The sequence below is a fragment of the Salmo salar genome, chromosome ssa22 (genome assembly GCF_905237065.1).
Source record: "Salmo salar chromosome ssa22, Ssal_v3.1, whole genome shotgun sequence".
Taxonomy (NCBI): Eukaryota; Metazoa; Chordata; class Actinopteri; order Salmoniformes; family Salmonidae; genus Salmo; species Salmo salar.
In genome coordinates, this window is record NC_059463.1 from 63,194,182 (window position 1) to 63,218,313 (window position 24,132).

Here is a 24,132-nt window from a genome sequence, read left to right on the forward strand (position 1 = left end):
TCTACTGTTCTCTACTATATACCTGTCTCTCTAGACTACACTCTAATGTTCTCTACTATATACCTGTCTCTCTTTCTGTCCCTCCAGGCTACAGACTCTACTGTACTGTTACGTTCCCCAGTTTCTGTGTTGTGGGTTTGTATGTGTGTGTATTTCAGGAAATGTCTTCCTGGATTCTAAGCAGCTGATAGGTCAGCCCCATGGCAGATTGGAGCTCTGACCCCTCTCTCTCATCAGGGGAAACAGCTGTTTCTTCAGTTACCAACTCCATCTCCAGCTTGATAAAAGCCAGAGTTCCTTCCCCAGGGAACAGAGCTTATTTTATGTCCTGTGTTGATTGTTGTGGCGGTCAGTAAAAGTTCTGTGGATATTATTTTGTAGCCGCTCCTTTGGCGGTATGTGTATACCAATAGGACTTTGTGTTTTTGGTTATTGAAAGCGTTCACTAAGTATTGGTAATTATTCTGTTTAATTTGTTCCCAGGGGGGAAAGAGGGAACGCACCTTGGGAGTGTTTAGGCAAGAGGCATACATAACAAGAGTGAAGGAAATGCAGCCAACAAGTGTTGGAAAAGCATTCCTCATGAAGCTGGTTGAGAGAATTTCAAGAGTGTGCAAAGCTGTCATCAAGGGAAAGGGTGGCTACTTTGAAGAATTTGAAATATATTTTTAATTCTTTGGTTACTACCTGATTCCATATGTGTTATTTCATAGTTTTGATGTCTTCACTATTATTCTACAATGTAGAAAATAGTACAAATAAAGAAAAGCCCTTGAACTTTTGACTGGTACTGTATGTCGCATTGGCTGTCTTTTCCAGACTTTCCACTTTGGTAGTGAGCACTTCCAATGATTCAATTACCAGTTTTAATTGTAAATCGAAGGCAGAGGTAATCCCTCACCAATAATCTAGTAGCTTTTAACTCTTTCTGTTGGTGTTGAGAGCCGTCATGTTCCCACAGTTGAATTGTGGACAGAGAAATTCTAGAGCGTAATAGACCTGCTAGTTATTTCTTGTCCCACATCTTAATGTGATGTTTAGTATCGACAGGTTGCAAAAGAAAGCCACTTAAAGACCACTCGCTTCAATGCCGCCGGAACCTTTCCTTAATGTTTAGTTTTTATATCTGTAATATATTCTGTACCGTGAAGAACTAAGTGAAAGGGTGTGTTCTGTTGTTCTACGGGTGTGTTCTGTTGTTCTACGGGTGTGTTCTGTTGTTCTACGGGTGTGTTCTGTTGTTCTACGGGTGTGTTCTGTTTTTCTACGGGTGTGTTCTGTTGTTCTACGGGTGTGTTCTGTTGTTCTACGGGTGTGTTCTGTTGTTCTACGGGTGTGTTCTGTTGTTCTACGGGTGTATTCTGTTGTTCTACGGGTGTGTTCTGTTGTTCTACGGGTGTGTTCTGTTGTTCTACGGGTGTGTTCTGTTGTTCTACGGTGTGTTCTGTTGTTCTACGGGTGTGTTCTGTTGTTCTACGGGTGTATTCTGTTGTTCTACGGGTGTGTTCTGTTGTTCTACGGGTGTGTTCTGTTGTTCTACGGGTGTGTTCTGTTGTTCTACGGGTGTGTTCTGTTGTTCTACGGGTGTGTTCTGTTGTTCTACGGGTGTATTCTGTTGTTCTACGGGTGTGTTCTGTTGTTCTACGGGTGTGTTCTGTTGTTCTACGGGTGTGTTCTGTTGTTCTACGGGTGTGTTCTGTTGTTCTACGGGTGTATTCTGTTGTTCTACGGGTGTGTTCTGTTGTTCTACGGGTGTGTTCTGTTGTTCTACGGGTGTGTTCTGTTGTTCTACGGGTGTGTTCTGTTCTATTGTTCTAGGTGCTGCTCCCTAACACGTTTTGCACCAGCGCGTTCTTCAAGAACAACTCCTGGATGACTCTGCTGCAGAAGAGTGGGTAGAACAGAAAACATGGGAGGCTAATTGTTTACAGCCAGTAGAGTTTTACAGCTCATCATCACTACAGCAGAGTTGCATGTGTTGCAGAAATCCCACCAGTCAGTCAGCCACATCGTCACATGCCATATTACCATATTATACAAGCTATTTTAATTACTGACATTTCATACGCTTTGTGTCAGTTACTCAACATATTCAGAGAGCAGGGTTTTTTTTTTTCTGGGCGTGCCGCCTAAGACCCTTTTTGATCCAGAAAAAACTCTTGTTTTATTAGATGAATGAACGTAGTGGATGTTTGTATGTAATGAAGCTCTCAATTGGTTCCAGATTCTCCTGAGAACCAAGATGAGAACATCATGAAAATCGCCTAGGGATGTTCATTTAATACTGTATATACCATTTATAATAACACTCACACACGTGACTACAATGACCTTACCTGGGTCCCATGGCACCCTATTTCCTATAATAGTTTACCAGATCAGAAGTAGTGCACTACATAGGAAATAGGGTGCCATTTGGGATGCTGCTCTTCTTTTAGTACCGCTGATTCTACTGACGGTACTGAAGAGGTTGTAATCAAATCAAATTTCAAATCAAATGTATTTATGTAGCCCTTCTTACGTCAGCTGATGTCTCAAAGTGCTGTACAGAATCCCAGCCTAAAACCCCCAAACAGCAAGCAATGCAGGTGTAGAAAGCATGAAATGAACAGTGGTGTTTGCCCATTTATTACATTAAAGTGTTGATTTGTCATCCATAGTGCAATAGTGTTGTTTCAGTCTGAGGTTACATCTCAAATAGCACCCGATTCCCTATACAGTACCAACGTTTGGCCAAAGTAGTGCACTGTATAGGGTGCCATTTGGGACTCAAACCAAGGGTTTTTTTCCTCAGTTGATGTGCAGGGTGACATCCCTATAGGTCCGAGTCTCTACGATGCTCTGGGTTGGCTGTGATTGGCTGGTTCCAGTGGTTTGTCTGGTGTCATAGGGCGCTGGGTGTTTCTGGAAGACGTGGATACGCCTCTCTTTGTCTGTTAGGGGTGGAGCTGACCTCTTGTACTGGAACGACCTCTGCCTCACAAACTCCCTTCAGGAAGTGACATCACACTTATGTTTCATGGTCTTTTAAAACAGATCTGTGGCACATATAGCTCTCAGCTAAGGCCCCTATTGATTTTTCACTAACATTTCCTGTTACTAAATAAAACTACAAGACAGTGATATAGATTAGTATCTATTAAGTTATGACTAATGTTAGTGTGTATGGTAATAAAGGTTGTGAGGTAACATACATGAACTGGTACTTGCAGAGTCAGGAGTGTTAGGGTTAGGTAAGGGTTAGAGTCAGGAGTGTTAGGGTTAAGTAAGGGTTAGAGTCAGGAGTGTTAGGTAAGGGTTAGGGTCAGGAGTGTTAGGTAAGGGTTAGGGTCAGGAGTGTTAGGGTTAAGTAAGGGTTAGGGTCAGGAGTGTTAGGTAAGGGTTAGGGTCAGGAGTGTTAGGGTTAGGTAAGGTTTAGAGTCATGAGTGTTAGGTAAGGGTTAGAGTCAGGAGTGTTAGGTAAGGGTTAGAGTCAGGAGTGTTAGGTAAGGGTTAGAGTCAGGAGTGTTAGGTAAGGGTTAGAGTCAGGAGTGTTAGGTAAGGGTTAGAGTCAGGAGTGTTAGGTAAGGGTTAGAGTCAGGAGTGTTAGGGTTAGGTAAGGGTTAGAGTCAGGAGTGTTAGGGTTAGGTAAGGGTTAGGGTCAGGAGTGTTAGGGTTAGGTAAGGGTTAGGGTCAGGAGTGTTAGGGTTAGGTAAGGGTTAGGGTCAGGAGTGTTAGGGTTAGGTAAGGGTTAGAGTCAGGAGTGTTAGGTAAGGGTTAGGGTCAGGAGTGTTAGGGTTAGGTAAGGGTTAGAGTCAGGAGTGTTAGGTAAGGGTGAGAGTCAGGAGTGTTAGGTAAGGGTTAGAGTCAGGAGTGTTAGGTAAGGGTTAGGGTCAGGAGTGTTAGGTAAGGGTTAGGGTCAGGAGTGTTAGGTAAGGGTTAGAGTCAGGAGTGTTAGGTAAGGTTTAGAGTCAGGAGTGTTAGGTAAGGGTTAGAGTCAGGAGTGTTAGGTAAGGGTTAGAGTCAGGAGTATCAGGGTTAGGTAAGGGTTAGTCAGGAGTGTTAGGGTTAGGGAGTATTAGGGTTAGGGTCAGGAGTGTTAGGGTTAAGGGTCAGGAGTATTAGGGTTAGGGTCAGGAGTGTTAGGGTTAGGGTCAGGAGTATTAGGGTTAGGGTCAGGAGTGTTAGGGTTAGGGAGTATTAGGGTTAGGGTCAGGGGTGTTAGGGTTAGGTAAGGGTTAGGGTTAGGTTTGGGTTAGGGTTAGGGGTGTTAGGGTTAGGTAAGGGTTAGGGTTAGGTTTGGGTTAGGGTTAGGTTTGGGTTAGGGTTAGGTTTGGGTTAGGGTTATTAGGTGAGATTCAATCCGATCCGCTTGACATTTTTATGGTAATTTCTGATTTTGCCGACCTGTAAAAGCAGTGGGAGGAGGGTTCTACTAGCTATATGGAATTGTTTTAAGGAGGTCAGGATCATTTAGCGATTAGATTTTTAATGTTAAGATCCCTGAATTATCCCAGAAAATGTATAAAGAAAAATGTGGATGAAATATGTAATTTGGCCTTACTGGGAAAGGGGGAACCTAGTCAGTTGTACAACTGAATGCCTTCAACTGAAATTTGTGCGGGGGGCTGCCTTTTAATCCACATCCACGTCTTCGGCGCCCGGGGAACAGTGGTTAACGCTTCGGCCCGGGAGGCGGTTGTGCCGGGGAACAGTGGGTTAACTGCCTTGTTCAGGGCCCGAGGAACACTTGTGGAGGGGAACAGTGGGTTAACTGCCTTGTTCAGGGCCCGGGGAACAGTGGGTTAACTGCCTTGTTCAGGGCCCGAGGAACAGTGGGTTAACTGCCTTGCACAGGGGCAGAACGACAGATTTTTTCCTTGTCAGCTCGGGGAATCGATCCAGCAACCTTTTGGTTACTGGCCCAACGTTCTAACCACTAGGCTACCTGCTATAAGCCCATATAAATGCATTGAATAACAGATTACTGCTATTAGCCCATAGAAACACATTGAATAACAGATTACTGCTATTAGCCCATAGAAACACATTGAATAACAGATTACTGCTATTAGCCCATAGAAACACATTGAATAACAGATTACTGCTATTAGCCCATAGAAACACATTGAATAACAGATTACTGCTATTAGCCCATAGAAACACATTGAATAACAGATTACTGCTATTAGCCCATAGAAACACATTGAATAACAGATTCACTACATAGAACAACAAATAGTCCAAACTAAAATCTTATTTTTTATCACTAAAAAGTCTCCATATATACTTCCATACATTTTTCAACTGGTACCAGGAGACCTTCAGACAAGTCTTCTGAGGATTGTGGGAATCCTAGAACAAAACAACTGACATGTTTTTGAAAAGACTCACCTTTCCACAGAGGGGTCATGTTAGTGTGTAGCCCAAACTGTTCAATCACTACAGACAGAAGTTGGCAGATCGTTTGTACTGACTGCAGATGAGTGCCAAGACGCTTGTAGGGCAAAACGGAGAACACCATTGTGTTGGTGAGTCTCCTCTTTCCAGTAGTTTGTAGGCCAAATCATTTGGATGCTACAGTCGTTTTCATGAGAAGACCGATCTTTGGGATGTCTCACGGTCTAACAAACACCGCTATAGCTCGGCTAGCTTTCACCACAGACGTGGAAGAGTTACATGTGTGGATGCAATGCATTGAGACGCATTCAATGCAACAAAAATGTTTTTTATTATGCTAATTCGATTTCTGCGGGGGGTTAAAAGACGCATAGCCAACAAAGGGAAATACAGTGTACGTGAAGTGTTAATTGGTTAACTGAGTGTCCTCATGGTAACATACATAAAGTGATACTTGTTGTAGTGTTAGCAGGGTTAGGGGTTAGGCTAGGGAGGAAGTGTTACCATTAGGTAACATACATAAAGTGGTACTTGTTGTAGTGTTAGCATAACACCAAACCCTGCTAACACTACAACAAGTATCACTGTATGTATGTTACCTAAGGCTAGGGAGGAAGTGTTAGCATTAGGTAACATACATAAAGTGGTACTTGTTGTAGTGTGAGGGTTGTCGTGGTAATGTATGTGAAGTGTCGCTTGTTGTAGTGAGGGTAGTCATGGTAACTTACGTAAAGTGGTACTTGTTGTAGTGTGAGGGTTGTCGGGGGATAGTGTTGTTATCCCAGCTCAGACTGTGGTCCGGGAACGGTCCCGGGGCGAAGGAAGAGCTCTCCTCTCTCACCACCACCATACGGCCTGACCTGGAGACCTGCTGGGGTTGTTGCAGTACTGACAGTACTGGCATGGGCTGTGATACAACACACACACACACACACACACACACACACATTATCATACAGTAAGTACACACACACAACCATTACCATACAAACACCAGAGTTGGTAGAAGGATTTTTCAATTGGGTAAAAAAAAAAATGTACTAAGTTTGATCGTTTTCTGCTTAGAATTTCCGACATTCAGAAGGTTTGTGGATGCTTCTCTTCTGTCATTACTTAATGCTGTTGAATACTAAATAAATCAAATCTAATGTTATTAGTCACATACACATATTTATCAGATGTTACTGCAGATGTAGCGAAATGCTTCTGTTCCTAGCTCCAACAGTGCAGTAATATCTAACAATTCACAACAATACACATAAATATAAAAAGTAAAATAACGGAATTAAGAAAGATATAAATATTAGTACGAGCAATGTCGAAGTGGCATCGACTAAAATACAGTAGTATAGAATACAGCACATAAACTCAGCAAAAAAAGAAACAGCCTTTTTCAGGACCCTGTCTTTCAAAGATAATTTGTAAAAATCCAAATAACTTCACAGATCTTCATTGTAAATGGTTTAAACACTGTTTCCCATGCTTGTTCAATGGACCATAAACAATTAATGAACATGCACCTGTGGAACGGTCGTTAAGACACTAACAGCTTACAGACGGTAGGCAATTAAGGTCACAGTTATGAAAACTTAGGACACTAAAGAGGCCTTTCTACTGACTCTGAAAAACACCAAAATAAAGATGCCCAGGGTCCCTGCTCATCTGCATGAACGTGCCTTAGGCATGCTGCAAGGAGGCATGAGGACTGCAGATGTGGCCAGGGCAATAATGTCCGTACTGTGAGACGCCTAAGACAGCGCTACAGGGAGACAGGACGGACAGCTGATCGTCCTCGCAGTGGCAGACCACGTGTAACAACACCTGCACAGGATCGGTACATCTGAACATCACACCTGCGGGACAGGTACAGGATGGCAACAACAACTGCCCGAGTTACACCAGGAATGCACAATCCCTCCATCAGTGCTCAGACTGTCTGCAATAGGCTGAGAGAGGCTGGACTGAGGGCTTGTAGGCCTGTTGTAAGGCAGGTCCTCACCAGACATCACCGGCAACAACGTCGCCTATGGGCACAAACCCACCATCGCTGGACCAGACAGGACTGGCAAAAAGTGCTCTTCACTGACGAGTCGCGGTTTTGTCTCACCAGGGGTGATGGTCGGATTCGCGTTTATCATCGAAGGAATGAGCGTTACACCGAGGCCTGTACTCTGGAACGGGATCGATTTGGAGGTGGAGGGTCCATCATGGTCTGGGGCGGTGTGTCACAGCATCATCGAACTGAGCCTGTTGTCATTGCAGACAATCACAACGCTGTGCGTTACAGGGAAGACATCCTCCTCCCTCATGTGGTACCCGTCCTGCAGGCTCATCCTGACATGACCCTCCAGCATGACAATGCCACCAGCCATACTGCTCGTTCTGTGCGTGATTTCCTGCAAGACAGGAATGTCAGTGTTCTGCCATGGCCAGCGAAGAGCCTGGATCTCAATCCCATTGAGGACGTCTGGGACCTGTTGGATCGGAGGGTGAGGGCTAGGGCCATTCCCCCCCAGAAATGTCCGGGAACTTGCAGGTGCTTTGGTGGAAGAGTGAGGTAACATCTCACAGCAAGAACTGGCAAATCTGGTGCAGTCCATGAGGAGGAGATGCACTGCAGTACTTAATGCAGCTGGTGGCCACACCAGATACTGACTGTTACTTTTGATTTTGACACTCCCCCTTTGTTCAGGGACAAATTATTCAAATTCTGTTAGTCAACTTCTTATGGATCAAATCCTGTTAACGGGATCGATTTGACAACATCCGGTGAAACTGCAGAGCGCGAAATTAAAAAAAATGTATCACAAATATTTAACTTTCATACATTCACAAGTGCAACACACCAAATTAAAGCCTGACTTCTTGTTAATCTAGCCACCGTGTCAGATTTCAAAAAGGCTTTACGGCGAAAGCAAACCATGCAATTATCTGAGGACAGCGCCCCATCAAACAAACTCATGAGAATCATAATTCAACCCTCCAGGCGCGACACAAAACTCAGAAATAACGATATAATTCATGCCTTACCTTTGAAGATCTTCTTCTGTTGGCACTCCAATATGTCCCAGAAACATCCCAAATGGTCCTTTTGTTCGATTAATTCCGTCATTATATCTTCAAAATGTCCATTTATTTGGCGCGTTTGATTCAGACAAACACCGGTTCCAACTCGCGCAACATGACTACAAAATATTGAATAAATTACCTGTAATCTTGATCCAAACAACTTTCCTAATATAACTTTAGGTATTTTTTAACATAATTAATCGATAAAATTTAAGACGGGATAAACTGTGTTCAATACAGGACGAAAACAAAGTGGAGCGAGCTTTCAGGTCGCGCGCCCCAACCACAACAGTACACTAGACTCGACCCTCATTACTCAAAAGAAAAACATCAACCAATTTCTAAAGCCTGTTGACATCCAGTGGAAGCGATAGGAACTGCAAGCAAGTGCCATAGAAAACCCATTGAAAACACTGTCACCTCAAAAAAAACTAAATCCTGGATGGTTTGTCCTCGGGGTTTCGCCTGCCAAATAAGTTCTGTTATACTCACAGACATAATTTCAACAGTTTTAGAAACTTTAGAGTGTTCTCTATCCAAATCTCCCATTATATGCATATCCTAGCTGTGGCATTGTGTTGTGTGACAAAACTACACATTTTAGAGTGGCCTTCTATTGTTCCCATCACAAGGTGCACCTGTGTAATGATCATTCTGTTTAATCATCTTCTTGATATGCCACACCTGTCAGGTGGATGGATTATCTTGGCAAAGGAGAAATGCTCCCTAACAGGGATGTAAACAAATTTGTGCACAACATTTGAGAGAAATAAGCTTTTGTGCGTATGGAACATTTCAGAGATTTTTTTCCTGCTCATGAAACATGAGACCAACACTTTACATGTTGCATTTTTATTTTTGTTCAGTGTAGTTGACATTGGTCAAGTTTTGTCTTTCATTTCTGCTTCTCTAGCGGAGCGAGGACACTTAGAGAACGGGGAGATTTTTTTGTGCAAAATGTCCAAATGACATCAATTGGACCGGTTTTAATAAGGAAGTAAAAAAAAAAATCCAACATTCTGGTAGTATATCAGTTCATCTTGGATGCACATTATGTGGTATAAAAATGTCAGGTTTTATTTCGCTGAAAGAAATTGCATGTTTAGGCTACACAACAGGTCTCTAAACATGCATTCTTACAGTATTCTCTCAAGATGCTGAAAGAAAGAAATCATATTTCTCCACTTCTGTTCGCGAGACAAAATTAACATTTTACCGCAAGAAACAGTTCACTGTTCAGGAGATAATTCTATAATAGGCTACAATTGAAGCCTACAGTCAGTGTCCAGACTTCAGCTACTATTCCAACTAGGCTAATGTTCCCATCACACATCTCTGGCTCAAGGAGCAAGAGAACACTTACTGTACTCTAGAACACTTACTGTACTCTAGAACACTTACTGTACTCTAGAACACTTACTGTACTCTAGAACACTTACTGTACTCTAGAACACTTACTGTATTTCAGGGGAACAACATGATGTCGTTTTCTGTGATTGTCTATTAAATAGGGGCAGGAGTGTTTCCTGAAGCTGTGTCCTCCTGAACAGGTACATTTCCTGTCCCTGCTCCAGTTCCCTACCTTGAGGGTGAGGCCGGGTTTCCTGAGGGAGTATTTCATTGGTCGATCCTTCAGTATATCATGCAGCTTCCCTGGGTCGGCCCCGCCCATGTGGCAGCTGAACTGTGGGACTCGCACGAGGCTGCAGTCTGGCGCCGGAGTACGTCCTGCGTCAGGCAGCACCTTCCTCAGCCAGCGGTAGTACTGAGACTGGGCTCCCTGCAGCTGCTCCCTCTGCAGACTCTCTCCTGGGGGAGGGAACACAGGTAGGAGCATATTATAATGAATGTTTCACAACGCCGTGCCCTACTGAACGCCGTGCCCTGCTGAACGCCGTGCCCTACTGAACGCCGTGCCCTACTGAACGCCGTGCCCTACTGAACGCCGTGCCCTACTGAATGCCGTGCTCTACTGAACACTGTAACCTACTAAAATCTGGGCCATACTGAACACTGTAACCTACTGAACACTGAATACTACTGAACACTGTAACCTACTGAATGCTGTATCCTATTGAACGCTGTATTCTACTAAATGCTGTATCCTACTGAACACTGGGCTATACTGTAACCTACTGAACGCTGCATCTTACTGAACACTGACCTACTGAACGCTGTATCCTACTGAACACTGCGACCTACTGAACTCTGTTCTACTAAACACTGTATCCTACTGAACACGGTAACCTACTGAACACTGTATCCTACTAAACACTGGGCCATACTGAACGCTGTATTCTACTGAATGCTGTATCCTACTGAATGCTGTATCCTATTAAATGCTGGGCCATACTGAACGCTGTATTCTACTGAATGCTGTATCCTACTGAATGCTGTATCCTACTGAATGCTGTATCCTATTAAATGCTGGGCCATACTGAACGCTGTATCCTACTGAACACTGTATCCTACTAAATGCTGGGCCATACTGAACGCTGTAACCTACTGAACGCTGTATCCTACTGAACACTGTATCCTACTAAATGCTGGGCCATACTGAACACTGTAACCTACTGAACACTGTATCCTACTAAATGCTGGGCCATACTGAACACTGTAACCTACTGAACACTGTATCCTACTAAATGCTGGGCCATACTGAACGCTGTATTCTACTGAACACTGTATCCTACTGAACACTGTATCCTACTAAATGCTGGGCCATACTGAACGCTGTAACCTACTGAACGCTGTATCCTACTGAACGCTGGGCTGGTACCTGGTAGGTGTATAGTAACTATAGAGACAGGGTGGGGGTCTGGTACCTGGTAGGTGTATAGTAACTATAGAGACAGGGTGGGGGTCTGGTACCTGGTAGGTGTATAGTAACTATAGAGACAGGGTGGGGGTCTGGTACCTGGTAGGTGTATAGTAACTATAGAGACAGGGTGGGGGTCTGGTACCTGGTAGGTGTATAGTAACTATAGAGACAGGGTGGGGGTCTGGTACCTGGTAGGTGTATAGTAACAGGGCTGAAGGTGTGTTACCTGCCAGGTGTATAGTAACAGGGGGGACAGGACTGAAGACTGGTGGAGGTCTGATGTAGAGCTCCATGTCGTCGTAGCGATGTAGCCACGGTCGGATGTCTCTCTGAGGCAGTGTGGGTCTCAGGGTGTTGCCATGGAGCACATTCTCTCTCCAAGGCTATGGAGGTAGAGACATTACACATTAAGATGCCACACATAGCTGTTTTAAATACATCACTAACCATAACCCTAACCCTATAGAGATATACATCACTAACCATAACCCTATAGAGATATACATCACTAACCATAACCCTACAGAGATATACATCACTAACCCTATAGAGATATACATCACTAACCATAATTTAAGATGCCTGTAGTAGTAGTACTGATGTAATAGTGAAGATAACAGTTATTTAGTTAAAAGTCATAGTTTCATTTTCCATGTTTTGCTTTTTATATATACTGCTCAAAAAAATAAAGGGAACACTTAAACAACACAATGTAACTCCAAGTCAATCACACTTCTGTGAAATCAAACTGTCCACTTAGGAAGCAACACTGATTGACAATAAATGTCACATGCTGTTGTGCAAATGGAATAGACAACAGGTGGAAATTATAGGCAATTAGCAAGACACCCCCAATAAAGGAGTGGTTCTGCAGGTGGGGACCACAGACCACTTCTCAGTTCCTATGCTTCCTGGCTGATGTTTTGGTCACTTTTGAATGCTGGCGGTGCTTTCACTCTAGTGGTAGCATGAGACGGAGTCTACAACCCACACAAGTGGCTCAGGTAGTGCAGCTCATCCAGGATGGCACATCAATGCGAGCTGTGGCAAGAAGGTTTGCTGTGTCTGTCAGCGTAGTGTCCAGAGCATGGAGGCGCTACCAGGAGACAGGCCAGTACATCAGGAGATGTGGAGGAGGCCGTAGGAGGGCAACAACCCAGCAGCAGGACCGCTACCTCCGCCTTTGTGCAAGGAGGAGCAGGAGGAGCACTGCCAGAGCCCTGCAAAATGACCTCCAGCAGGCCACAAATGTGCATGTGTCTGCTCAAACAGTCAGAAACAGACTCCATGAGGGTGGTATGAGGGCCCGACGTCCACAGGTGGGGGTTGTGCTTACAGCCCAACACCGTGCAGGACGTTTGGCATTTGCCAGAGAACACCAAGATTGGCAAATTCGCCACTGGCGCCCTGTGCTCTTCACAGATGAAAGCAGGTTCACACTGAGCATGTGACAGACGTGACAGAGTCTGGAGACGCCGTGGAGAACGTTCTGCTGCCTGCAACATCCTCCAGCATGACCGGTTTGGCGGTGGGTCAGTCATGGTGTGGGGTGGCATTTCTTTGGGGGGCCGCACAGCCCTCCATGTGCTCGCCAGAGGTAGCCTGACTGCCATTAGGTACCGAGATGAGATCCTCAGACCCCTTGTGAGACCATATGCTGGTGCGGTTGGCCCTGGGTTTCTCCTAATGCAAGACAATGCTAGACCTCATGTGGCTGGAGTGTGTCAGCAGTTCCTGCAAGAGGAAGGCATTGATGCTATGGACTGGCCCGCCCGTTCCCCAGACCTGAATCCAATTGAGCACATCTGGGACTTCACGTCTCGCTCCATCCACCAACACCACGTTGCACCACAGACTGTCGAGGAGTTGGCGGATGCTTTAGTCCAGGTCTGGGAGGAGATCCCTCAGGAGACCATCCGCCACCTCATCAGGAGCATGCCCAGGCGTTGTAGGGAGGTCATACAGGCACGTGGAGGCCACACACACTACTGAGCCTCAATTTGACTTGTTTTAAGGACATTACATCAAAGTTGGATCAGCCTGTAGTGTGGTTTTCCACTTTAATTTTGAGTGTGACTCCAAATCCAGACCTCCATGGGTTGATAAATTGGATTTCCATTGATTATTTTTGTGTGATTTTGTTGTCAGCACATTCAACTATGTAAAGAAAAAAGTATTTAATAAGATTATTTCTTTCATTCAGATCTAGGATGTGTTGTTTAAGTGTTCCCTTTATTTTTTTGAGCAGTATATATTGTTTTCATTATATATTTTACCTCTTGGTGATGTCATTCGAAAACATAATGTTAAATTTCACTGCTATGCGGATGACACACAGCTGTACATTTCAATGAAACGTGGTGAAGCCCCAAAATTGCCCTCGCTAGAAGCCTGTGTCTCAGACATAAGGAAGTGGATGGCTGCAAACTTTCTACTTTTAAACTCGGACAAAACAGAGATGCTTGTTCTAGGTCCCAAGAAACAAAGAGATCTTCTGTTGAATCTGACAATTAATCTGGATGGTTGTACAGTCGTCTCAAATAAAACTGTGAAGGACCTCGGCGTTACTCTGGACCCTGATCTCTCTTTTGAAGAACATATCAAGACTGTTTCAAGGACAGCTTTTTTCCAAACTTTTTGTCCAAAAATGACGCAGAAAAATTAATCCATGCCTTTGTTACTTCTAGGTTGGACTACTGCAATGCTCTACTTTCCGGCTACCCGGATAAAGCATTAAATAAACTTCAGTTAGTGCTAAATACGGCTGCTAGAATCCTGACTAGAACCAAAAAAATTGATCATATTACTCCAGTGCTAGCCTCCCTACACTGGCTTCCTGTTAAGGCAAGGGCTGATTTCACGGTTTTACTGCTAACCTACAAAGCATTACATGGGCTTGCTCCTACCTATCTTTCCGATTTGGTCCTGCCGTACATACCTACACGTACGCTACGGTCACAAGACGCAGGCCTCCTAATTGTTCCTAGAATTTCTAAGCAAACGGCTGGAGGCAGGGCTTTCTCCTTTAGAGCTCCATTTTTATGGAATAGTCTGACTACCCATGTGAGAGACGCAGACTCAGTCTCAACCTTTAAGTCTTTACTGAAGACTCATCTCTTCAGTCGGTCCTATGATTGAGTGTAGTCTGGCCCAGGAGTGTTAAGGTGAACGGAAAGGCTGGAGCAACGAACCGCCCTTGCTGTCTCTGCCTTGCCGGTTCCCCTCTTTCCACTGGGATTCTCTGCCTCTAACCCTTTTACAGGGGCTGAGTCACTGGCTTACTGGTGCTCTTCCATGCCGTCCCTAGGAGGGGTGCATCACTTGAGTGGATTGAGTCACTGACATGATCTTCCTGTCCGGGTTGGCGCTCCCCCTTGGGTTCGTGCCGTGGGGGAGATCTTCGTGGGCTATACTCGGCCTTGTCTCAGGATGGTAAGTTGGTGGTTGAAGTATCCTTCCAGTGGTGTGTGGGCTGTGCTTTGGTAAAGTGGGTGGGGTTATATCCTGCCTGTTTGGCCCTGTCCGGGGGTAACGTCGGACGGGGCCACAGTGTCTCCTGACCCCTCCTGTCTCAGCCTCCAGTATTTATGCTGCAGTAGTTTATGTGTCGGGGGGCTAGGGTCAGTCTGTTACATCTGGAGTATTTCTCCTGTCTTATCCGATGTCCTGTGTGAATTTAAATATGCTCTCTCTAATTCTCTCCCTTTTTCTCTCTATTTGGTGCCTGAATAACAACCTCTCCCTCAACATAACCAAGACTAAGGAGATGATTGTGGACTACAGGAAAAGGAGGACCGAGCACGCCCCTCATTCTCATCGACGGGGCTGTAGTGGAGCAGGTTGAGAGCTTCAAGTTCCTTGGTGTCCACATGAACAACAAACTAGAATGGTCCAAACACACCAAGACAGTCGTGAAGAGGGCATAACAAAGCCTATTCCCCCTCAGGAAACTAAAATGATTTGGCATGGGTCCCCAGATCCTCAAAAGGTTCTACAATTGCAACATCGAGAGCATCCTGACTGGTTGCATCACTGCCTGGTACGGCAATTGCTCGGCCTCTGACTACAGAGGGTAGTGCGTACGGCCCAGTACATCACTGGGGCTAAGTTCCCTGCCATCCAGGACCTCTACACCAGGTGGTGTCAGAGGAAGGCCCTAAAAATTGTCAAAGACCGCAGCCACCCCAGTCATAGACTGTTCTCTCTACTACCACATGGCAAGCAGTACCGGAGTCCCAAGTCTAGGACAAAAAGGCTTCTCAACAGTTTTTACCCCCAACCATAAGACTCCTGAACAGGTAATCAAATGTCTACCCGGACTATTGGCATTGTCTGCCCCCCAACCCCTCTTTTACGCTGCTGCTACTCTCTGTTTATCATATGTGCATAGTCACTTTAACTATACATTCATGTCCATAATACCTCAATTGGGCCGACCAACCAGTGCTCCCGCACATTGGCTAACCGGGCTGTCTGCATTGTGTCCCACCCACCAACCTCTCTTTTACGCTACTGCTACTCTCTGTTCATCATATATGCATAGTCACTTTAACCATATCTACATGTACATACTACCTCAATCAGCCTGACTAACCGGTGTCTGTATGTAGCCTCTCTACTTTTGTAGCCTCGCTACTGTATATAGCCTGTCTTTATACTGTTGTTTTATTTCTTTACTTACCTATTGTTCACCTAATACCTTTTTTGCACTATTGGTTAGAGCCTGTAAGTAAGCATTTCACTCTAAGGTCTACACCTGTTGAATTCAGCGCACATGACAAATAAACTTTGATTTGATTCTAGGGAGTTTTTCCTAGCCACCTTGATTCTACATCTGCATTGCTTGCTGTTTGGGGTTTTAGGCTGGGTTTCTGTACAGCACTTTGAGATATCAGCTGATGTAAGAAGGGCTTTATACATAAATTTGATTGATTGAATAAGAAGTCTTGTTTTCAGTTGCAGAACATACTGGTGATGGTGAAGCCTGCTGAAACCTGGGTTGTGAATGTGAATGAATGTGCCTTAATGAATATGACCCTGCTGTAACCTGACCTCTTACCCCTAACCCCTGGGTTATCTATGATATCACCTTCCTGAGCTCGTCCCTGCGCGCCTCATCGGGGTGCCTGGGGTGCTCGTTGGCCTCGATGGAACTCCTGAAGCCTGGGTAGAGGAAGCCATCATGGGTCCTCCAGGCTGCCCTCCTCTGGGTCTCCCTAGCTTTCCGCTCAGCCTCTACCTCCTGGGGGTCGACTGCAGCGCTGTGGTACTGCTGGTTGTAGGTCCACCTCGGCCCTAAAGACTGGGAGAGGAAGCGAGTATATTTAGCCCCTCTTGGATGATAATGGATGTACAATGAACAAAAATTTAAACACAACATGCAACAATTTAAAAGTTTTTACTGAGTTACAGTTCATATAAGGAATTCAGTGTTTTAAAATACATTCATTAGGTCCTAATCTACGGACTGTTTCTATTTTATGTGGTCTAGGTATTATATTTTGTTTGTTTGTTGTCTCTCTGCAGCCGTTTGTAATCCATGACATGAAGTCTCTTCAGGAAGGACAGAGGTTTATCAACTGCAGGCAGATGCCCATCCATGTTGTCCAGGAGACCAGGCCTGAGGCTGGGCCTGAGGCTGGGCCTGAGGCTGGGCCTGAGGCTGGAGCTGGCTGTGGTCTAGGTATTATAATGGTGTTTCTATCCTCTGTGACTGTTTTCCCTGTACCTTTTCTTCTCCTATTTATATTTTATTTTTTTGTAGAGTGGTAAGTTACCTTTCTACACTGAACAAAAATAGACATGCAACATGCAACAATTTAAAGATTTTACTGAGTTACAGTTCATGTAAGGAAATTAGTCAATTGAAATAAATGCATTAGTCCCTTATCTATGGATTTCACATGACTGGGAATACAGATATGCATCAGTTGGTCACAGATACCTTAAAAAATAGATTGATTGATTGTGGCCTGTGGAATGTTGTCCCACTCCTCTTCAATGGGTGTTCGAAGTATCTGGATATTGGCGGGAACTGGAATACACGTCGATCCAGAGCATCCCAAACATGCTCAATGGGTGACATGTCTGGTGAGTATGCAGGACATGGAAGAACTGGGACATTTTCAGCTTCCAGGAATTGTGTACAGATCCTTGCGACATGGGTCCGTGCATTATCATGCTGAAACATGAGCTGATGGAGGCGAATGAATGGCATGACAATTGGCCTCAGGATCTCGTCACGGTATCTCTGTGCATTCAAATTGCCATCGATAAAATGCAATTGTGTCCGTAGCTTATGACTGCTCATACCATAACCCCACTGCCACCATGGGGCACTCGGTTCACAACGCTGACATCAGAAAATCGCTTGCCCACACAACGCCATACAGTGTGTACTTTTCTTGTTTTGTACTTTAGACGCTTTTCCATACGCCCCGTTGCTGAAACACCCAGATCCTACGCTACCCTTCGTGGTGGAGGTGGACGCCTCAGAAGTGGGCATGGGAGCCGTCCTGTCACAACATCAAGGTAATCAACAAAAACTGCATCCATGTGCATACTACTCTAAAAGAACTGTCCCCCGCAGAGAGGAACTATGACGTCGGTGATCGGGAGCTCCTGGCGGTGAAGTTGGCATTAGAGGAGTGGAGACACCGGCACCACGGACCTGTTTCTCATCCTCACCGACCACCGGAACTTGGAGTACATACGGACAGCAAGGCGGCTGAACCCGGACATCCACCAGGTTCTGGAGAGGGAACCCGCACCGGCTACCTGTCCTCCAGAGTGCACCTACGTTCCCACTGAGGTAAGGGATCGGCTTTTGACCTGGGTGCAAACATCCCTTGTCGCTGAACACCCAGGTATCACCTGCACCACTCAATCCATCTCCATTAAGTACTGGTGGCCCACCTTGGCGCAGGACGTCTCCCGCTACGTCAACTCCTGCTCCGCCCAAACCAAGTCTCCCTGGAACGCACCAGCAAGAAAAATCATTTTCCTCCCCGTGCCTCAGCGGCCTTGGACCCATCTGTCGATAGATTTTGTCACTGATCTTCCTGTTTGATGGTTTCACCACTCTTATGGTTGTTGTGGACAGATACTCCAAATCTAGCAGTTTTATCCCTCTCTCCAGGTTCCTGAGACACTGTTTCAGCATGTCATCCAGCATTATGGCCTTTCGGAGGATATCATCTCCAACGTGGTCCCCAATTGAAGTCACGGGTAAGGAGAGCCTTCATGGAGAAGCTGGGGATCACGGTCAGCCTCACGTCCAGGTACCGGCTTCAGTCCAACGAGCAGGTGGAAAGGACCAACCAGGAACTGGGGAGGTTCCTGAGGAGTCACTGTCAGGATTGGCAGAGGGAGTGGCCCCGGATTCTTCCCTGGGCAGAGTACACCCAGAACGCACTTCTTCACTCCTCCCCTGGGTTGTCTCCCTTCCAGTGCATCCTGGGGTACCAGCCGGTGGTGGATGAGTGGTTCCGGCACGCAGGGAAGGTTTGGGACGTTGCCCACGTGAGGCTTCAAAGCACTGTCCGGCACCAGAAGGAGCAGGCGGACCGCCACCGCAGTGAGGCTCTCAACCAGGAACCTCCCGCTCTGCCCGAAGCTGAGCCCCCGGTTTGTGGGGCCATTCAAAGTCCTCCGGAGGGTCAATGAGGTAACTTACCGATTCCAGCTTCCCAATAACTACCGGATCGCGCATTCTTTTCACGTTTCTCTCAGGCCGGTGGTTCCTGGTCCCCTGGCTGAAGCCGTCGCCCACAACACCCCTCTGCCTCACCTGGACATTGAGGGTAGTCCCGCCTATGCCGTTGGGTCTCTCCTGAACTCCAGATGTCGTAGGGTCTGCTCCAGTAACTGGTTTATCTGGCAACCCATATTTACGCACACCTGGCAACCTTCATTATGCACACCTGCACCTCATTAGCCACACCTGGACTTCATCACCACCCTGATTACTTCTCCTTTATATAGCACACTGTTGTTATCACCCACCAGTCAATAGTGTTTATGTTTCCACATTTAGACGCTTTTCTTGTTTTGTGTCGTTCAATGTCCTTTGTCATTAAACTCACTAACTGCACTTGCTTCCTGACTCCCTGACTACCTTAATGAAATAAGCTTTTTGTGCTTATGGAACAATTCTGGGATCTTTTATTTCAGCTCATGAAACATGGGACCAACACTTTACCGGTTGCGTTTATATCTTTGTTCAGTATAGATTTGAGAAATACTTATTTGTTATGAAACCCAGCACATTTTGGGTTGATGCTTTCTTCAGGGTTTCTCTCACTGGGGAGAGGAATACACATGGCCATGTAGCAAAGGTAGTTCAGTGAACCGTATTCCTGTGATGAGTAACCTTGAACACTAACAAAACTAATCACTAATCATATGATGCAAAACTCGTCACACCGGCTGTATTTCTACATGCTTGAATGGCAAATAGCTCAGATACACATGAAAGCAAATTACCCCGGGAATCAATAGATTGTTATATTGTTTTTTGTGCATCTCTGAGCAATCAAAATGGGTGAATGTTCCTTTAATTCAGCAGGCGAACATGATATTGTGTCATGTTACCTGTGTCATCTCCCCATGTAGCATCTCTCTAGCCTGCTGTCTCATGTTACCTGCAATGGTATCTCTAATGTCATCTCTCTAATGTTACCTGTAATGTTATCTCTAATGTCATCTCTCTAATGTTACCTGTAATGTTACCTCTCTAATGTTATCCTGTAATGTCATCTCTCTAATGTTACCTGTAATGTTATCTCTAATGTTATCTCTAATGTCATACTCTCTAATGTTACCTGTAATGTTATCTCTAATGTTACCTCTCTAATGTTACCTGCAATGTTATCTCTCTAATGTTACCTCTCTAATGTTACCTGTAATGTCATCTCTAATGTTACCTCTCTGTAGCATGTTTCTACCCGGTACCACATCCTGCTCCATACCTGCGTCGTGGTCTGAATGCTGTGTCTTTTGTCATCCAGTGGAGCTAGCAGTACTGCAGGTCTGGCCCTCTGTAGCTGAAGACTGGCCTGCTGCACTTCTGCAATGTTGGCCTGAGAATACATATGGATGGGTTGGATCAGAGTTACTGCAATGAAATGGTAATTTGTTTAAAAAAAAAAACATCAAATCACATTTTATTGGACACATACATGCGTTCAGCAGGTGTAGCGAAATGCCCCTAGGCAACTTTATTTATTTAGCCTGGTCCTATGTTTGTTTGTGTTGTCCATTAATCTGGTCTCAGAGCAAAACGTATTACATCTTACTAAAATCTATTTAGTATGCGTTACAGGCTTTGGTTTTTCCATTTATATTTTGAGGTTGGACGTTAGCATGTAGGGCGCACCGATTGGCGTCACCTCGTTAGTCATAACGTGTTACACCTGTGCTGGTTTGTCACCTCGTTAGTCATGGAAGGTGTTTCACCTGTGCTGGTTTGTCATCTCGTTAGTTGGAAGGTGTTACACCTGTGCTGGTTTGTCATCTCGTTAGTTGGAAGGTGTTACACCTGTGCTGGTTTGTCATCTCGTTAGTTGGAAGGTGTTTCACCTGTGCTGGTTTGTCATCTCGTTAGTTGGAAGGTGTTTCACCTGTGCTGATTTGTCATCTCGTTAGTTGGAAGGTGTTTCACCTGTGCTGGTTTGTCATCTCGTTAGTCATAACGTGTTTCACCTGTGCTGGTTTGTCATCTCGTTAGTTGGAAGGTGTTTCACCTGTGCTGGTTTGTCACCTCGTTAGTTGGAAGGTGCTCCAGTTTTCTTGAGAGATGTGGAGGGTTAACACCTTTAGTTGGCGCTCGCCATTTTGATTTCTAGACAAGTAATCCTTTATCTGATCTTCCCTGTTTTCTCTTTGCTCCACTTTTTGGTTTGATTCCTGTCTTTAAGTTGTATGTGGGTTTTACTTTTGTTTGTCTGTTCTTGGGGGAATTTAGTGGGTGTCATTAGATTCCGGTTGTTGCTGCTAGTCAACATTCAGTGGTTCCCCCATGAGTGTCTTTCAGAACAGGGGACACCCCCATGAGTGTCTTTCAGAATAGGGGACACCCCCATGAGTGTCTTTCAGAACAGGGGACACCCCCATGAGTGTCTTTCAGAACAGGGGACACCCCCATGAGTGTCTTTCAGAATAGGGGACACCCCCATGAGTGTCTTTCAGAACAGGGGACACCCCCATGAGTGTCTTTCAGAACAGGGGACACCCCCATGAGTGTCTTTCAGAACAGGGGACACCCCCATGAGTGTCTTTCAGAACAGGGGACACCCCCATGAGTGTCTTTCAGAACAGGGGACACCCCCATGAGTGTCTTTCAGAACAGGGGACACCCCCATGAGTGTCTTTCAGAACAGGGGACACGCCCATGAGTGTCTTTCAGAACAGGGGACACCCCCATGAGTGTCTTTCAGAACAGGGGACACCCCCATGAGTGTCTTTCAGAACAGGGGACACCCCCATGAGTGTCTTTCAGAACAGGGGACACCCCCTTGAGTAATTTGGGTTTGGTCAATGACTCTGCAGAAAACTGTTTTTTCGTATCCGCCAGTTTGTCATTAATGCCGTGAAAAAAATTGTCTCTCAGTGTCCTACGTTGAGATAAAAAGCCTTCTTGTGGGAGCACTCCAGCCCATTGAGTCTCTGGTCTATCTCCTTAACAAGATTTTGGATCAGATATGTATGAATCCTTTGTTTTCAGATGGGTTCGTGTCTCTGCAGAGCGGAGATGCTGGTAAGCAGCCGGAGAAGATACTGTGAGACATGGGGGCAGACCAGTCCTTCATTTTGGAGGGTGTTTTGCCTTTGTCTGACACTTCAGCAACTGGTTACAATGTGTTAGTGGAGATCAGTTGCATGGAAGTTCCTTTGTATTAAGTAGAACGCGAGTCCTATCTTTTTTCTGGTTTCTTGTATTTGTGATTTTATTATTGACGTGTTGAGCTGTCTGGTTGAACTACTTATTTCCTTAAAACGGCGTTGTTGGTTGAGGGCTTCTAAGTAAGCATTTCAATGTACATCTGTTGTATTCGGCGCATGTGACAAATACAATTTGATTTGATTTGCAATGGCACACCTGTCTATATAAGGTCCCACAGTTGACAATGCATCTCAGAGCAAAAACCAAACCATGAGGTTGAAGGAATTGTCCGTAGAGCTCCGAGACAGGATTGTGTCGAGGAACAGATCTGGGGAAAGGTACCAAAAATTTCTGCAGCATTGAAGGTCCCAAAGAACACAGTGGCCTCCATCATTCTTAAATGGAAGAAGTTTGGAACCACCAAGACTCTTCCTAGAGCTGGCCGCCCGGCCAAACTGACCAATCAGGGGGAGAAGGGCCTTGGTCAGGGAGGTGACCAACAACCCGATGGTCACTCTGACAGAGCTCCAGAGTTCACTCTGTGGAGATGGGAGAACCTTCCAGAAGGACAACCATCTCTGCAGCACTCCACCAATCAGGCCTTTATGGCAGAGTTGCCAGACGGAAGCCACTTCTCATGAATAGGCACACGCCTGCTTGGAGTTTGCCAAAAGGCACCTAAAAGACTCTCAGACCATGAGAAACAAGATTCTCTTGTCTGATAAAACCAAGATTGAACTATTTGGCCTGAAATGCCAAGTGTCACGTCTGGAGGAAACCTGACACAATCCCTTCGGTGAAGCATGGTGGTGGTAGCATCATGAGGTGGGGATGTTTTTCTGCGGTGGAGATCAAGGTAAAGATGAACGGAGCAAAGTACAGAGAGATCTTTGATAAATACCTGCTCCAGAGAGCTCAGGACCTCAGACTGGAGCGAAGGTTCACCTTCTAACTGGACAACGACCCCTAAGCACACAGCCAAGACAACGCAGGAGCCCAGACTTGGACCTGATCGAACATCTCCGGAGAGACCTGAAAATAGCTGTGCAGCGAGGCTCCCCATCCAACCTGACAGAGCTTGAGAGGATCTGCAAAGAAGTACTGGATAAACTACTCAAATACAGATGTGCCAAGCTTGTAGAATCATACCCAAGAAGTCTCGAGGCTGTAATCACTGCCAAATGTCCTACAACAAAGTAAAGGGTCTAAATACTTATGTAAATGTGATATTTCCTTTTAACTTTTTCTATTTTAACAGTTTTTGCTTTGTCATTATGCGGTATTGTATGTAGATTGATGAGGGGGGGGAAAACGATTTTATCCATTTTATATTAAGGCTAGCATAGTGGAAAAAGTCAAGGGGTCTGAACTTTCCGAGTGCACAGTATTTTACGATTGCTATTGCATTGGTAGGCCAATGTAACGTAGAGTAACATATCATACTAAATTGAGTGGCACAATTTTTTTAATATAATATGTTTTGCTCTGAGACCAAATTGTGTCCATAGCATTTAGCAAGGCAGCACAAACAGATCATACGACAAGGCTATTATTTAATCACTATCAATTAGCCTGGTTCAGATCCTGATGTACCAACTCCTCTGACGATCGTTTTCTTTCCTTCACATACTCTCTAAACTACCACTCTCTACACACACACACACACACACACACACACACACACACACACACACACACACACACACACTCTCTAAACTACCACTCTCTACACACACACACACACACACACACACACACACACACACACTCTCTAAACTACCACTCTCTCACACACACACACACACACACACACACACACACACACACACACACACACACACTCTAAACTACCTCTCTCTCAACACACACACACACACCACACACACACACACACACACACACACACACTCTCTAAACTACCTCTCTCACACACACACACACACACTCTCTAAACTACCACTCTCTCTCACACACACACACA

General features: G+C 45.3%; 1 protein-coding gene across 2 annotated transcripts in view; it reads right to left on the reverse strand.

Annotated features, from left to right (window-relative positions):
• Positions 1 to 2,612: 2,612 nt before the first annotated feature.
• The window catches only part of cfap92 (cilia and flagella associated protein 92 (putative)), a 66,339-nt gene continuing 44,819 nt past the window's right edge, over positions 2,613 to 24,132 (reverse strand). For both annotated transcript variants that reach the window (XM_045705627.1, XM_045705628.1), the window contains exons 17-22: positions 20,239 to 20,349; positions 16,359 to 16,571; positions 11,496 to 11,652; positions 10,031 to 10,257; positions 6,108 to 6,286; positions 2,613 to 2,989 (exon numbers count right to left, since the gene is read on the reverse strand). In XM_045705627.1, the coding sequence (XP_045561583.1) occupies positions 2,791 to 2,989; positions 6,108 to 6,286; positions 10,031 to 10,257; positions 11,496 to 11,652; positions 16,359 to 16,571; positions 20,239 to 20,349 (1,086 nt within the window). In that variant the 3' untranslated portion in view covers positions 2,613 to 2,790. The remainder of the gene's footprint in view (positions 2,990 to 6,107; positions 6,287 to 10,030; positions 10,258 to 11,495; positions 11,653 to 16,358; positions 16,572 to 20,238; positions 20,350 to 24,132) is intronic.